The 16008-nt window shown below is 45.0% G+C and overlaps 1 protein-coding gene across 3 annotated transcripts; it reads left to right on the top strand.

Moving 5' to 3' along the window:
- Nucleotides 1–3847: 3847 nt before the first annotated feature.
- LOC135599197 (uncharacterized) lies at nt 3848–15963 on the top strand. Of its 3 annotated transcripts, none has more exons than XM_065094054.1 (4): nt 3848–4831; nt 4940–5040; nt 5125–5168; nt 15531–15963. In XM_065094054.1, exons 1-4 carry the CDS (start codon nt 4627–4629, stop codon nt 15547–15549), a joined length of 369 nt encoding a protein of 122 aa, XP_064950126.1. In that variant the 5' UTR covers nt 3848–4626; the 3' UTR covers nt 15550–15963. The 3 variants fall into 3 exon arrangements, with proteins under 3 accessions (XP_064950126.1, XP_064950128.1, XP_064950127.1); XM_065094056.1 differs by lacking the exon at nt 15531–15963 and adding an exon at nt 6678–6702 and having other exon boundaries at nt 3849–4831; XM_065094055.1 differs by lacking the exon at nt 15531–15963 and adding an exon at nt 6619–6699 and having other exon boundaries at nt 3849–4831.
- Nucleotides 15964–16008: the final 45 nt, after the last annotated feature.

Here is a 16008-nt window from a genome sequence, read left to right as displayed (position 1 = left end):
AAGCAGATTTCACAGAGGGCAATGGAAACTCAGTAAGGGTTCTCTTGTTATAGCTAATGGAAAGAAATGTCATACTTTGTACAGGTTGCAGGCTAAAGCTTATGGTGAGCAGTTAAATGCTACAGAGAAAGACTTCAGTATGGAGTTGTGGCATAGGCGATTGGGACACATGAGCGAGAAGGGGCTGCAAACTCTTTCCAAGAGAGAGGTATTACCAGATCTCAGAGGTATACATCTGAACCCTTGTATTGATTGTTTAGCTGGTAAACAACATAGAGTTTCATTTGCTAGTGCTGCTTTGTCTAGAAAAATACATGCCTTAGACCGTGTTTATACAGATGTATGTGGTCCTTTGAGGACAAAAACTCCTGGTGGATCTGTTGATGTTCTTGGTATAAGTGGTGCACTTTATTTTGTCACTTTTATAGATGATTTTTCTAGGAAAGTTTGGGCCTATGCTTTGAAGACCAAAGATCAGGTTATTAATGTCTTTAAAGAGTTTCATGCCAGGGTTGAAAGGGAGACAGAAAGGAAATTGAAATGCATAAGATCAGATAATGGTGGTGAGTATACAGGATTGTTTAATGACTATTGCAGGTCACATGGAATCCAACATGAGATGACAGTTCCTGGTACACCTCAGCATAATGCAATTGCAGAGAGGATGAACCGCACCATCATGGAAAAGATTAGATGTATGCTTTCACAGGCCAAGCTACCCAAAAGGTTTTGGGATGAGGCTTTGAGGACTGCAGTTGATGTGATCAACTTATCACCATGTACAGCCCTAGATGGTGATGTTGCAGAGCATGTATGGTCAGGGAAAGATGTTTCCTACAAGCATTTGAGAGTGTTTGGTTGTCGTGCATTTGCACATGTTCCAGATAATGAGAGGTCCAAGCTGGATGGTAAGTCTAAAGAATGTATTTTTCTTGTTTACTCACATGATCAGTTTGGTTACAGGCTTTGGGATCCAGAAAAGCAGAAGGTGTTCAGGAGCAGAGATGTGATCTTCTTTGAGGATCAAACCTTTGAGGATTTGAAGAAGAAGGCACCAGCCAAGACTTATGCAGAAGGATTAGCAGATTGTGACCCAGTTATTCCTCCAGTATATCAGGGTGATGGGGGAGATGTGCAGGAAGATAGTGTAGAACCTGATATTGATCTACTTGTAGGACATGTTGAGCAAGAAGAAGTAGGAGAGCAAGTTCCCGCAGAACCTCAGTTGAGAAGATCTTCTAGACAACGTCAACCTTCCAGAAGATACTCTACAGATGAGTATGTGATGCTTACTGATGCAGGTGAACCAGAGAGTTACCAGGAAGCAGTTGAGAGTGAGCAGAAAGAGAAGTGGTTAGCTGCTATGCAGGAAGAGATGGATGCTCTTCAGAAGAACCACACTTATGATTTGGTGCTGCTACCAAATGGAATGAAGGCCTTGAAGAACAAGTGGGTTTTTAGGTTGAAGACTCAAGAATATTGTTCTCAACCAAAGTACAAAGCTAGATTGGTTGTGAAAGGCTTTGGTCAAAAGAAAGGTATTGACTTTGAAGAGATATTTTCTCTTGTTGTTAAAATGTCTTCTATTCGTGTTGCTCTTGGTATTGCTGCTAGCCAGGACTTGGAGGTTGAGCAGTTAGATGTGAAGACAGCTTTCCTTCATGGTGATTTGGAGGAGGAAATTTATATGGAGCAACCAGAAGGCTTCAAAGTCAAAGGTAAAGATAATTTTGTCTGCAAGTTGAAGAAGAGCTTGTATGGGCTAAAGCAAGCTCCAAGACAGTGGTACAGAAAGTTTGATTCATTTATGACAGAAAATGGATACAAAAGAACGGCTTCAGATCATTGTGTGTACATCAAATGGTTTGGTGAGGATTTTATTATTCTCTTACTTTATGTTGATGACATGCTTATTCTTGGGAAAGATATGTCTAAAATTGACAGGTTGAAGAAGGAAATGAGTGAGTCTTTTGCAATGAAGGACATGGGGCCAGCAAAGCAAATACTAGGCATGCAGATTTCTCGTGACAGGAAAAACAAGAAGATTTGGTTGTCACAGGAGAAATACATCGAGAAGGTATTGGAAAGATTCAGTATGAGCAATGCTAAGCCAGTTGGTTCTCCTCTTGCAGGTCACTTCAAGTTGTGCTCAGAACAGAGTCCGTCAAGTGATGAGGAGAAGGAGAAAATGCAAAAGGTTCCTTATGCTTCAGCAGTTGGAAGTTTAATGTATGCAATGGTATGTACGAGGCCAGACATCGCATATGCAGTGGGTGTTACTAGCAGATTTCTTGCAAATCCAGGCAAAGAGCACTAGGCAGCGGTGAAGTGGATTTTTAGATATCTCAGAGGGAGCTCTAAGGTTTGTTTAAGCTTTGGAGGTGGACCACCTGTGTTGACAGGTTACACAGATGCAGATATGACCAGAGATATAGATACGAGGAAGTCTACTTCAGGTTATGTACTTACTTTTGCAGGGGGAGCTGTGTCATGGCAATCCAGGTTACAAAGGTGTATTGCTCTCTCCACCACAGAAGCAGAATATATTGCTGCTACAGAGGTATGCAAAGAAATGTTATGGATGAAAGAATTCTTACAAGAATTGGGGCTGAAACAGGAAAATTATGTGGTGCATTGTGACAGCCAGAGTGCCATCCATTTGTGTAAGAACCCAATGTTTCATTCCAAGTCAAAGCATATAGATGTCAGATACCACTGGATTCGAAATGTATTTGAAGAGAAGCAGTTGCAGCTTCAGAAAATTCATACAGATGACAACGGAGCAGACATGTTGACGAAGACCTTACCAAAAGAAAGACAAGAGATATGCCGACAGTTGGTCGGCATGGCTTCACATTGAGGAGTCATGGGACAGCCTCCCTTATGGGCTGAAGGGGGAGGTTGTTGGGCTGATGGCCCATATTCAGCCCATGTGGGCTTTATCAGCCCACACCCCACACCCTCTCTTAACCTAACCCTAATTAAGATTAGGGGGGTGTGGTGGCTGCGTTTTAGAGGCAGATTAAGGCTATAAAAAGGCAGCAACGAGGCAGATCTTGGAGGCCACGGGATTCCAAAGAGAAGAAGGAGATCAAGGCAGAAAAGGAAGAGAAAGAAAGGGAAGAAGACAAGGACAACGCAGAGAGACTGTTCACAATCATCTAGCAGTGTTCTCATCTCAGGTTAGATCAAATCTACAGTAGACTCTTGCTGTGATTACTTGGGGAGGTTTTAGATATTGTGGGCAGTGACGTGATCCTTGTATCCCAGTTATTCTCTTGTGGTTGTTGCTAGGGTTTTGGGCAAGAGATTGAGATTTGTATATTCATTATTCTCATAGTGGATTATCTCTAGTTTGCCCCATGGTTTTTACCCTTCACATTGAAGGGGTTTTCCACGTATATCTTGGTGTTCTGTTTGATTGTGTTTCCTTTTTATTCCGCTGCGTATTTTGGTCTTCTAGTATTTGTTCCTATACAAAGGTTATTCCTCTTTTTATCCCCATCAGTGAGAGATTTTTCTTTATTGTCCATCTCAGTCCGCTAGAAAAATACTTTCGAGAATAAATATAGTCTCCTATGCAAGTACCCCATTATCTATAATGTCGAAACTTTTCATTAGAAAAAGGGCATATCTCCTTGGAAGTTTCATCATGCAAAGCTATCTGCACAGAGGATGTGAAATTGCATCTGGTTATTCGTATTTGATTACCTTTCTTTATTTTAAAAATGTTTTACTTTTCCTTTCCGGAAATTTTATACTTAAATGAGAAAATCAAATCGTTGAATATCAATACTTGTTGCTATTCAGCAGAACTTGTTATATGGATATTCTGTTTGCTATTATGATGCATTAGGGAATTCAGGCTGAAACTTTCAATACTAATTTTCTTCCAAGCCAGCCACAACTTTGTATGTAGCAATCCTCCTTGAAGTGGGATTATTGTTCAAATTTTGCTACTTTCTGGTCTGTATTGAATTTTCTCTTTTTTTCTTTACACTTCTGTTGAATCATAGAATTCAATCTGCTGGTTAATTTCATCTGATGCCCAGACTTGGATTAAGAGACATCACAAGCACTGGTTCTGCTGTTTGTAATAGTGTTATCGACACTGTCGCTTTTGATAAGGATCCTTCAACTGTAAAGACAGACTTCTTAGAGGATCATGCTTCTGTTAAATCAGACACTGACATTGACTCATTTGTTCCTTGATGACTTGGCCTTAGTGCAAACAGATTTTACTGAGACTTCTAACCTTAAGTTGTTGCCAATGACATTTAAACTTACTCTCAAGTAATTGGTAGTATCTCTTATCCTAGATTGATTATGTAAGGTAATTTTTATTTGATCACATCTTATGAGGTATGTCACCTTTATTCCCAGAATAGAGAAGAAATCAGACTTCCAAAGGGTTTGGAGGATATTCATACCGAGTCCCAATCCCAAATTGTTCAAAAACTTAAGCAGCGGATCCATGAAGGAAGGCCTACTTCAGAAAATGATGAAGATGATGATGCTCATAAACCATGTAGGAAACTGAGAAAGAGGATAGCCAAGTGCAGTACTGACCAAATTGAAGTTGGAAGCAATGATGAACGTGATATTGACAACTTTAATGTCTCTCAGATGGATAACAGCCAAAGTGATGATTGTCATAGGGATGAAGATATGCCTAGGCCAAAGAGGACCAAGAGAAAGTCAAAGAGGCAGACAAATGAAATCGAAAAACCCACTCCGAAGCGTAAGAAAGCCTTTGAAAAACCTGATTCTGTTGTAGAGAATTCACCTAAAAAGAAGTTTCCTCATGCCACAAGGCGAAGGAGAAGGCAAGGTAAATGAACTTGCAGTCTTACGTAATGTTATCATAAACTCATGCTGCACCTGTTGGAAGAAACTGAATGAACTTCAGTCGATAATTCATTATCTTTGAAATGTTTAGTGAACAAAGTTTTACTGCAAACACCTGAAGATGAGATTGACCCGAGACAGATTAGCATAAGAGACCTAATAATGCTTGCAGAAGCTAAGGAGCGTATAGCAGTATGTCTTTTTTGGCTGCTTGAATGTTATCACTTATAATTGGTATTGTTGTATGTTGATGTTATTTTGAATGTTATTCTGCAGAGTAAAGAAGCGGCGGCAACGAGTAAATTATTCTCAGGTCAGAGGTACGAAAAATATCTCACAAGGTTGCAAAATAGAATGTTTCACTTTGTGGGTTTTTAGATTATTTATATATTGGGATCTCGTGCCGCAGATCTCGGACGTCTAGAGGATATAAGCATACTCTCTTATTCTCTTTTAAATCAGTAGCACTATGTATTTTGAAACCCTTCCTGGCGAGTGAATCATTTTCTGGCTGTATTATAGACGGTTTAATTGTCATGGAATAAATGAAATCTAAGATATATATCAATTTGACAACTATAAAAATGGACAGTGAATAAGCGTATTGTTGTCTGATATATGAGGTCTGTAATCAATTAGGCTTGAGTAATATGTAAATGCAGACAATACATTTCAGTCATAATCAGGTTTGCAACATAAAGGTTCAAAAACAGACAGAAAACTTTTGAAAATTCTCTTATCCACCAAATCATATTTTCTTAATCTAAATACTTTGACAGGTAGAAACTTATAGAAGTATTGCCGCTAGAAACATGATAGTGAGAGGAAGATACTTTGAAAGACGAAGTAAATTAGTTATTGACTCTAATGGCTTTGATAATGATGGATGAAGGGCCTCCTTAAAATAATGAGTGGTGGCAAGTAGAAGTGAGAAACATTTAGAAAAGTGCTTTTGACTTGGCCTTTAGCATGTCATTGTAGTAGGAGCCTTCCCTGAGATTGTGCCACAAATTAACTTGCTTGGATTTACCTTTGAATTTATGTTTGAAGATATGCAGTGGGGCATGCTTGGAGCTCTAACTGGAGCTTGTAATAGTACTGTGGTATATTAGTCTTTGTGATTGTTTATTCATGTGCATGAGTGGCACATACCTTTGTGGTTTTTCTCCTTGGTTGTTTGGGCATCTCTCTTTGTGGTTTTAGGATCCTCTATTTTTAGGCTTCAAAAAACCTGGACTTGCTCATGGATTTTCAAGTCAGAATGGTTGTACAAATCTATGATCTGTACTAAATGTATAAATTGTGTGTATTTTCTGATGAAAATTTGTATACTTAAAAAGGATGTATATATAGGACTTATGCACCAGCTCAAAGTTTATGACAGTGACTATATGGAAAATTAAGTTAAGTTACACATGACAAACACTGTATTGAAGCTCATGTATAGTTGTGCACTATCTGACACCCACAGATTACCACAAGTAGCCTCTCACTATGCAACAAAAGAGCATGAGAACAAACCTACACGTGAGAGGATGAGATATGGATGAAGAGGGGAAAATAATAGGGGCATGTTGATGCAAGTGAAGAGAAAACAAAGGTGAGTGCAAAAGAGAAGGAAGAGAGGTAAAGGGACAGTTATATATTTTTCTGCTCAGTTGAGGATCCTATTTTGTTAAAGATAAGCATAGTATATTTTTTATTATTATAGTTTCAATTGCTTTAAACATCAAAAGGTAATGTTCATGTATATTTTCTTTTGACAAACAGATGTTTATCATAGGGGCTGGTATGTAGTATTAAAGGAAAACATTTGAATATTTTTATAGTAGTTATTGATGAGAAGGGCTGTGATACAAACACCATGAAAACACAAGATGGAAATGAAATTTTTATGGAAAAGGTTGGACATTAACCTATATATGTTTAAAAAGATATGCCCAGCCATTATAGATGTTACTAACCTTTTCCATAAAAATTTCATTTCCATCTTGTGTTTTCATGGTGTTACTAACTGTTCCACATATTCTCGTTATGGAACAATAATTTTCACGTTCTGATTTTATAAAAAGAATAATTAATCAGTATTTTATTAACCATAATTTACATAACAAACTCTCTTTTTTCCCTTTATCCCTGAATTCAAATCATTATCTTTATAATAGTAAATATTCTATTAACTAGAAAAAGGACCACATTTTCATAGTAGGGTCATAAGTCTCTTTCGATCAAGCTTCAGATTTATTATAAAGTAGTAGATTATTTTGAAAAAAAATATACGATAAAAAATATCAGCTGGAAGGAATTTTCGAAAAATCATAAAAATAATCTTCAATATTCATGAAATATAAACAAATCTCAATAATTCAATGAGTAATTATAATATATCGATTCATCCTAAAACTTATGCATAAGAAAAATGATGATAATTTCTTACATAATGATAAGGCATATTTTGGCCCCCAGATGAGTCATCACTGAAGTCACACGCCATGTCCCAACCAATATCAGACTCCGACGCCACACGCCATCAGAACCCTATGACGCACGTCAAGCCAGGTTTCGTACTGAGACACTATGCGACACGATAATCCCGAGGGCTTGGGGCGGTGCTGTCTAACGTCGCTCAAGCATCCCCCCATACGCCAGCTCGTTAGAAAAGCCGTCCCATCCCACAAGGGTCAACAGCCACACGGAACTGAGGCGCAACCAATCCTCACACAATAGTATATAAATCCCTGGTCGATGCCTGGCCAAAGGGGAGAAAAAAACTCGATATCAAATACTCAATTGACTTGCTCGTCGGAGGGGCCAAAGTCGGGAAGCACTCAACGAAGGCCATTTTGCAGGAAGGCGGACACCCCCGAACGGCGAGCGTCTCAACCTGGGAATTGCAATCCAGTACACGAGGATGCGCTGCCATTCATCCCCGAGTCAGAGAGACGCATCCCACCACAAACGGCGCCCGGGTCGGCAAACTTAGAAACGCTGATCAACAAACTCTCACGAGGGTCTAACCGACTCCGCCAGCCTGACTCATGTCCGAGTTTCTCCGAAACGACCACCCCCGAGCGGCGAGCGTCTCGACCCAGGAGATACCTTCCATCGCACAAAGGAGAGCAATGAGTCGGCCCGGATCTCGCCAACGTCGGCCAACATTCCTTCTCGAGGGCGTGGCCACCTCATCATCCTACTCACCCCGCAATAAGCTCCCGACATCGACTCGCGGACCTAACCGTGATGACTCATCAGCCACGGTACTTTTGTTCACTAAGATTTTGGCGCTAGAGGAAGGGCTATGTCGTAGGAGCAGCTAACAGGAGTTCTCCCTAGGAGAGAACCACCGACCGGCCTACCTTCCGTCAAGCTAGAAAGTCAAGCCCTCCCCGCCCCCGGAGACGAGGGGATCCCGGCTTCGACACTGGATATCTACTGGCGTCTGTTCAAAGACCCGGGATTGTCACCCCCAAGGCTCACCACAAGGCCCTCGAAGACGAGTCGCTCTCTCAGTTCGTGGTATGATTTTCCACTGAGATCCAGGGGTTTCCAGACGTTCACCCCTCTCTAATCTTGCAGGCCTTTCTGATGGGTTTTAAGCGTTCGAGGTTCTTCTGGTCACTGATCGAGAAGCCGCTAGCGACCATTTCCGAAATGCTACAATGCGAACCAGTACGTCGCCGTCGAGGCGCTGGTGGCGGGGATGTTAATGAAAGGCAATAGGCCAAGGGTGGAACTGTCCTGAGGAACAACCTCATCAGCCTCGGCGATACCCCGCCGTGGGCTCGGCCGGCAAGAGCTACCGCTCCCGAGGCCCTCACCTCTCCCCCTAAATACGTCTCGCACCGAGATCTTCCTCCAAATCAAGGAGACATGTCTCTTGCAACAACCTCGTCTTATGAAGGCCACTCACAAAGATCGGTCTAAATATTATAGGTTCCATCGGGACTACGGTCATGACACGGAGGACTGCCATGACCTCCAGAATCAAATAGAGGCGTTGATCCGGAGAGGTCACCTCGGACGTTACCTCAAATCCCCGGAGGCGACTCCACACCCCAAGGGACCCGTCGAGAGACAAATCGACGTCATCTCCGGGGGACCAACGGCCGGTGGCAGTAGCTCTGCGGCGAAAAAGGCCTACGCCCGCAGCACTGTATAGAAACGTCCCTGGCCCGATCTTGAGCTTGAAATCACCTTCGGGGCCGGGGAGGCCGAGTGCTCCCACCATGACGACGCTCTGGTGATCTCCATCCAGATCGCCAATGCCCGAGTTAAGAGGGTGATGGTTGACACCGGGAGCTCCGTCGACGTTCTTTACTTCAACGCCTTCAAGAAGCTTAGCTTGATCGAGGGAGACCTTACCCCTATGACGTCAGCCCTCACAGGATTCACAGGGGATTCCGTCTCCCCGCTCGGGACCACGGTCTGCCCCGTCACCATTGGGGAGGAGCCGAGGGCGAAGACGATAATGACCACCTTCATGGTAGTCGATCTATCCTCAGCCTACAACGTCATCCTCGGCCGCCCAACGCTCAACAAGATAATGATGGTGGTTTCCACCTACCATAGGACCATGCTGTGGGGCGGGAGAACAATCGGAACACGTGGACCCTGCATGTAGATGGCTCATCCACTTCCGAAGCGGCCGGGGTCGGGCTTATCCTCAAAGACCCGTTGGGAGAAACCTACAAGAGGTCACTCCAATTGCAATTCCGGGCCACTAACAATGAGGTCGAGTACGAAGCGCTGCTCCACGGCCTACGCTTCGCTTTGGAGATGGATGTAGGCGACCTTGAAATCTTCAGCGACTCCCAACTGGTAACGGGACACGTCAATGGAAGCTACGAAGCCCGAGACCCAACGATGATATCATACCTATTGGAGGCAAAGCGACTCGCCCACCGATTAAACTGCCTTTCAGTCACCAGAATACCTCGGGCGCAGAACACGCGGGCCGATGATATCATACCTAGATGAACTTTGGGTTTCAAAACCCTTCGGCAAGGATACTACTGGCCAACCATGCGCCAGGACGCCATGTCATACGTGCAGCAGTGCCCACAATGCCAGCAACACACCCGACTATCGCACCAACCAATCGTTCCCCTTACTCCGATGGACGTGGCCTGGCCCTTTGCCCAAAGGGGGCTCGACCTCCTTGGACCCTTCCCTCCAGCATCTGGTCAGCGATGCCATACCGTAGTGTTGGCTCTGCATGAGGATCGATGTCAGCACCCAAGAAAGAGGGGATCGGGTAGGGGAAGGAAGCCATTACTTACCCAAACGAGCGACTTGGCCGCCCGCCCTACTAGCACTTCAGAAGTGGAGCTGTAGAGGTCCTTGGACAGGCCTGGGTGCAACGTCCCTCGGACGAACTCTTGAGCGGTTAGGCCATTGCCCCAGAGACGGTTGTCGGCCTTAAGAGTCGGCCACCAAGCGGCGTAGGGGGCCTCGGGCTCCCCGGCCGGAAGATCGGTCATACGCTGGGCTTGGTACTACCCACCCTCGGCCCCGAAATAGATGCGGCACAGTTCCCGTACCGGCAAGGGGCACGTCGGCGCCCTCTTGGAAGGGTCGTTGCCGGACGACCCGGTCGACCCTTTCCCATTCACACTCCCCGAGCCCTCCCCTTGGGCAGTAGCCTCGGGCGATCATCCACTCCTCGGTCTTTTCCTTAATTGCTTGAGAAGAGGACAGGATACCCTTAAGACGATCCACGATCGCTGCGTCTCCAGCAGAAGGCAATGGGGGGGCGTTATCGATGGTCCGAAAAGCCCACCCAGTGCTGAAGCCCCACTCTTGATCACAACTAATATAGAAGAAACGCCTCTTCCAACCTTTGTTGTTGGAGGGTGCACCACTGATCTTGAAACCGCTATGGGCGGTCTAGTAATACCCACCTGGTCCCTTGACCAAGCGGAAGTAAGCTAGAAAGAGGGGTCGGGACAGTTCGATCCCAGCCCCCCGACACTCCCAGATGAAAGCCACCAAGTAGCGCTAGGAGTTTGGCGACACCTGGGAGGGGGAGATCCTCCAAAAGTGAGGACAGTCCCTAATAACAGGGTGCATCGGGAACCGTAGTGTCGCCTCGAGTGCCCCCACGGTTAACCCGAATCCATCGGGAAACCGGTCGTACGACCGCTGCCCAGGCCAAGGGGTGTGCAGGCCGTAACACTCCAGGATGCGGTAGCGATCCCGGAGCACTTTCAAAAGGTCCTCGGTCACCACCTAGTCCACGTCGTGCCATGACTTAAGGGCCTCAAGCGCGACTGAACACTCTGAGGCCTCCGAGGAAGCGCTACCCGAAGACACGCTCACTACCTCAGCCCGGGAATTTGCAGAGGGGGAAGGAGAAGGAGAAGGAGAGGGAGAAGAGGACGAAAACAAAGACAAAGACGAAAATAAAGACGAAGACGGAGACATCCCGACGTCAGAGTTGCAAGGAAGAAGCCCGGGGACCGGGGCGAGGGATTGAAGGAAGGAGGACAGTGGAGTTGCAAGAAAGAGTTGAAGTGCGGGACGAAAGACTGATGGCGAAGGTGATGGCAACCGCCCTGAATGGGGATTATAAAAGGCGAGTAACCCACGGCGGGGCGGCGATTAGGGCTTCCCAAGGAGAGGAACAGTCGAGGCATTAAAGACCCATCGTAACCCCTCGGATCCGCCAGATTCGCTCGCCTCGGAGCTCCCGCCAGAAGCGTCCGATCACCCGAGACCCCCCGCCGAAAGGCCGTTCAAAACGAAGTTTCCCGTCAGGCCTCGTGATGCTCCACCCGACCCGCCACGTGACGCTACGACATTCAACATTCAGGTATGAATCGGTCCCCGGATTCAATTCGGAGCCGAGCTTACTCACTCGGTCCCCAAATTCAATTCGAAGCCGAGCTTACTCACTCGGTCCCCAAATTCAATTCGAAGCCGAGCTTACTCGGTCCCCCGATTCAATCCGGAGCCGAGCTCACTCACTCGATCCCCGGATTCGATTTGGAGCCGAGCTTACTCACTCGATCCCCAGATTCCATCCGAAGCCAAGCCTACTCACTCGGTCCCCAGATTCGATTCGGAGCCGAGCTTACTCACTCGGTCTCCAGATTTTCCGTAGTCGAGCTCACCCACTCGATCCTCAGGTTCAATTCGGAGCCGAGATTACTCACTCGGTCCCTAGATTCAATCCGTAGCCGAGCTCACCCACTCAGTCCCCAGGTTTGTTTCCTGCCCGGGTCGCTCTCGATCGCTCCCAACTTGCGACCCGTCAGCACCGGAACCAGAACCAGATTCGATCACTCGACCCACAGGCCCGATCCATCGCCCGGAGCTACACCTCGCGGCCCATCTTATGCCCGAGTCACATCTCGGTCGATCTAGTGCCCGAATCACCGGCCTAACCCATTATCCAAGTCGCTTCATGTCGACTCTGATTCGCCCCGAGTGAGACACGTCGGGTTCGCTCCGCAGGTCTTATCTGGCCGATTTCGACGTTTAGTTATCGCCTCATCAGGCCCCCACCGTTCGATCAGCAGGATTAATCCTATCCAAATCACGGGGCATCGCCCCTCTAAAATCGCCCCCCGACGAATCAATCCGGCTTCCTCGCACGGGCAACCAGCACAATTGCGTCCTTCAGCCCCAAGCATGCCTCCCGGCCTATTAGGGACCCAACGGCATGCCTTGGAGAGGGGGGGGGGGGGGGGGGGGAGAGGGGGGAGAAGTGATAAGGTATATTTTGGCCCCCAGATGAGTCAACACCGACGTCACACGCCACGTCCCAACTAATATCAGAATCCGACGCCGCACGCCATCAGAACCCCGTGACACACGTCAAGCCAGGTTCTGTATCGAGACACTATGCGACACGACTATCTCGAGGGCTCGGGGTGGTGCTGTCTGATGCCACTCAGGCATCCCCAACGACGCCAGCTCGTTAGAAAAGTCGTCCCATCTCACAAGGGTCAATAGTCACACCGAACTGAGGCGCAACCAATCCTCACACAATTGTATATAAACCCCTGGCCGACGCCCGGCCAGAGTGGAAAAAAAGAAACTCGATATCAAATACTCCACTGACTTGCTCGTCGGAGGGGCCAAAGTCGGGAAACACCTGACGAAGGCCATTTTGCAGGAAGGCGGACACCCCCGAACGGCGAGTGCCTCAACCCGGGAATTGCCATCCAATACACGAGGACGCGCTGCCATTCATCCCGGAGTCGGAGAGACGAATCCCACCACAAACGGTGCCCGGGTCGGCAAACTTAGAAACGCTGATCAACATCCTCTCACGAGGGCCCAACCGACTCTGCTAGCCCGATTCATGTCCGAGTTGCTCCGAAACGGCCACCCCGGAGCGGCGAGCGTCTCGACCCAGGAGATACCTTCCATTGCACAAAGGAGAGCAGTGAGCCGGCCCGGATCCCGACCAACGTCGGCCAACATTCCTTCCCGAGGGCGCGGCCACCTCATCATCCTACTCACCCCGCAAGAAGCTCCAGACATCGACTTGCGGACCTAACCGTGCTGACTCATCAGCCACGATACTTTTGTTCACTCGCACATAATAAACAAAATCATGCATGAGCTACATGTAACACATATATAATAACTAGATAACAAAGGCGTACATTACACCCGATAGTGCACTCTCCCGACAACAGATGGAGTGGCATATTCCACGGGATGAATTCCTCCCAACAGCGGATAGAGATAATACTTATCGCACTCCTAACAGCGGATGGATTGGTATCCCTCACCCGCCCAAGTGGGGACACTTTCCTCTCAACGGCGGATGGAGGAACCGTCTAACCATCACGTCTGACGGCCCGCTAATCCCCGAAGGGAATCGCCATACCTGTCCTAGGCAGGGATACATAAACATCCATGATCATTCATTTATACTCATCTATTCACTTATGCATGCATCAAGAAATCAATATGATTAAATGAGAAAACATACTTGATGTATAATCTATTAGACTATGTTCATTGGTGGCTCCGCACTGTGATGGGCCGACAGCTCTTTCATAGGTTATACTTCTAATGTGAACTACTAGTCTAACCACATCTACTACATGATAACAATCATTTCAATATCATAAACTTAAGAAACGTAAAAAACTAATAATCATTTTCAAATGACATCTTCAGATAAAACCTTTAAATTCATCAAATCATAAAAGCATGAAACATCAATCTCTCAATAGACCTCAATCAACTAAAACCCTAATTGGAAGCTCAATTGACTTAAACCAAACTTAACTCAATTATGACCTAACAGAACCAACCTTAAATTCTTATAGAACCGGTCTGGAATCACCCTAGACTGGTCTAATTTAGATTTGATTGATCTCGATTAGGTCAAGTAGGTTTGAACTAGTTAAGTTAATCTGGAATCACCCTAAACCAGCTTTAACCGATCAAACCTGTCTAATTTAGTTAATTAAACAAGCTCAAACTAATAAAGGGAGAGAAAATTGGACTATGTCGTATAGTGTTATCCCAAACCGAACCAACCCACCTGAGTCTTGGATGGGTCACATGCGCTACACATGTCTATTCCAAGTAATAGGTTGAGTTGAGGTACAACGGGCTAGATAGAGGAGCGACGATGTGTCTAATGTCAATCGCATAGCTAGGCAAGTTTAACTTCATGCACTAGGCTAAGCCTCACTTATAAGTTGTGCTGACCCTTGCCACTAAACTAGGCCATGCTTGGCTCACGAGTTAATCGTACCCAAACTCATGAGTTGGGGTCATATCTGACCACATGGACTGGGTCGTACTTAGCCGCATGAGCTGGCCCATGCCTGGCCATATGGGCTAGGTCGTACCTTGCTATATGGGCTGGGTCATACATGGCCACATGGAATGGATCGTACCTTGTCATATAGGCTGGCTCCTACCTGGCCACATAGGCTGAGTCATGCCTAGTCACATGGGCTAGGTCGTACTTGACCACATGGGCTTAGTCGATCTGGTCTGATAGATCAACTTGACTCAAGTCAAACCCCGATTAGACTCCTCTTATCAAATTAGATTTCAATATTTAAAATTATTAAAGAATAACTCAAATCCATTAATTAAAATTTTAAATTCATGATTTTAAATTTAAGGCTAATTACATTATAGAAATTCACATGTAATTCTTGAAACATAGATATATCTAATTAAATAAATTACAACTATTATTAGTCGTGCTGCTGGAAGCTGTGTTGCCATCGAGCAGGCTATTTGTGGTTTGACTGAGCTCTTGATTATTGTTTTAGACGAAAAGTCAAATCTTCTCTCCGTTGAGATGCCTGTAAATGATATTGGATCACTTTCACCCATGGAAAATAAATCTACCTAATTTGTCGTAGAGGCTCTTCGTAGTTTACCTTTAAATGGTCATGTTCAGTCACTAAATATGATTGGAGATTCGTTTAATCAAGCTATTAACGATGATCATAAACAAAAGATAGTTGATCATGGCAATGGCAAAAGAACTTTATTCGTACATCATTTGAAGGAGTGGATTGATGAAACTTCTTCTAATGTTGATAAATTAATGTCTGCTGCATTTCCACATGTATGTATTATCATCCTCCCTATTATTTGTTTATTTTGTTGTTTTCTTCGAAGTTTCGTTGGTAATGGGATCCATTATTAATCCTCTCATCTGTGACAATAAAGTGGTTCATTGTCATTTTCAGCTTTGTATTCATTCTGTAGAAAAGGTCAGAAAAACACTTGTAGATGGCATACAGGGGCTTCTGTTGAATTGTAGATGCACTTTGCAAAGAAGCAAATTAATGCTTTTGGTGAGTATACTGTGTTAGGTTCAGTTGTGTGTGATCTATTATTATGGAGCAGAGGCAATATGGTTTCTCTCAACTAAAACTTTTCTTATTATGACTTGGTTCAGTATTGACTTTTAATTCTTATATATATATTATTAATTGGCTAGTTTGATTATTTTAAAATCTAACTGCTGTCCTTTCTTTTGTGGCTATTTTATGAATGCTTAAACTGTGCAATGTCATGAATTATATTGTTGTTAATAGTGATAACAAGTAAAATTCGGTGGTTCAATTTTAACAATTTTTTTGATGATCCTGTTCTATACTTCTCTTAGATCTTTGTCTTTGTTTGCCACTCCTGCATTATATTAGCATTGCCATTAAACTTATG

The sequence above is a fragment of the Musa acuminata genome, chromosome BXJ2-1, assembly GCF_036884655.1.
Source record: "Musa acuminata AAA Group cultivar baxijiao chromosome BXJ2-1, Cavendish_Baxijiao_AAA, whole genome shotgun sequence".
NCBI classification, from domain to species: Eukaryota; Viridiplantae; Streptophyta; class Magnoliopsida; order Zingiberales; family Musaceae; genus Musa; species Musa acuminata.
Note: the sequence above shows the minus strand (reverse complement) of the source record. Positions and strands in the feature narration are given on the sequence as shown.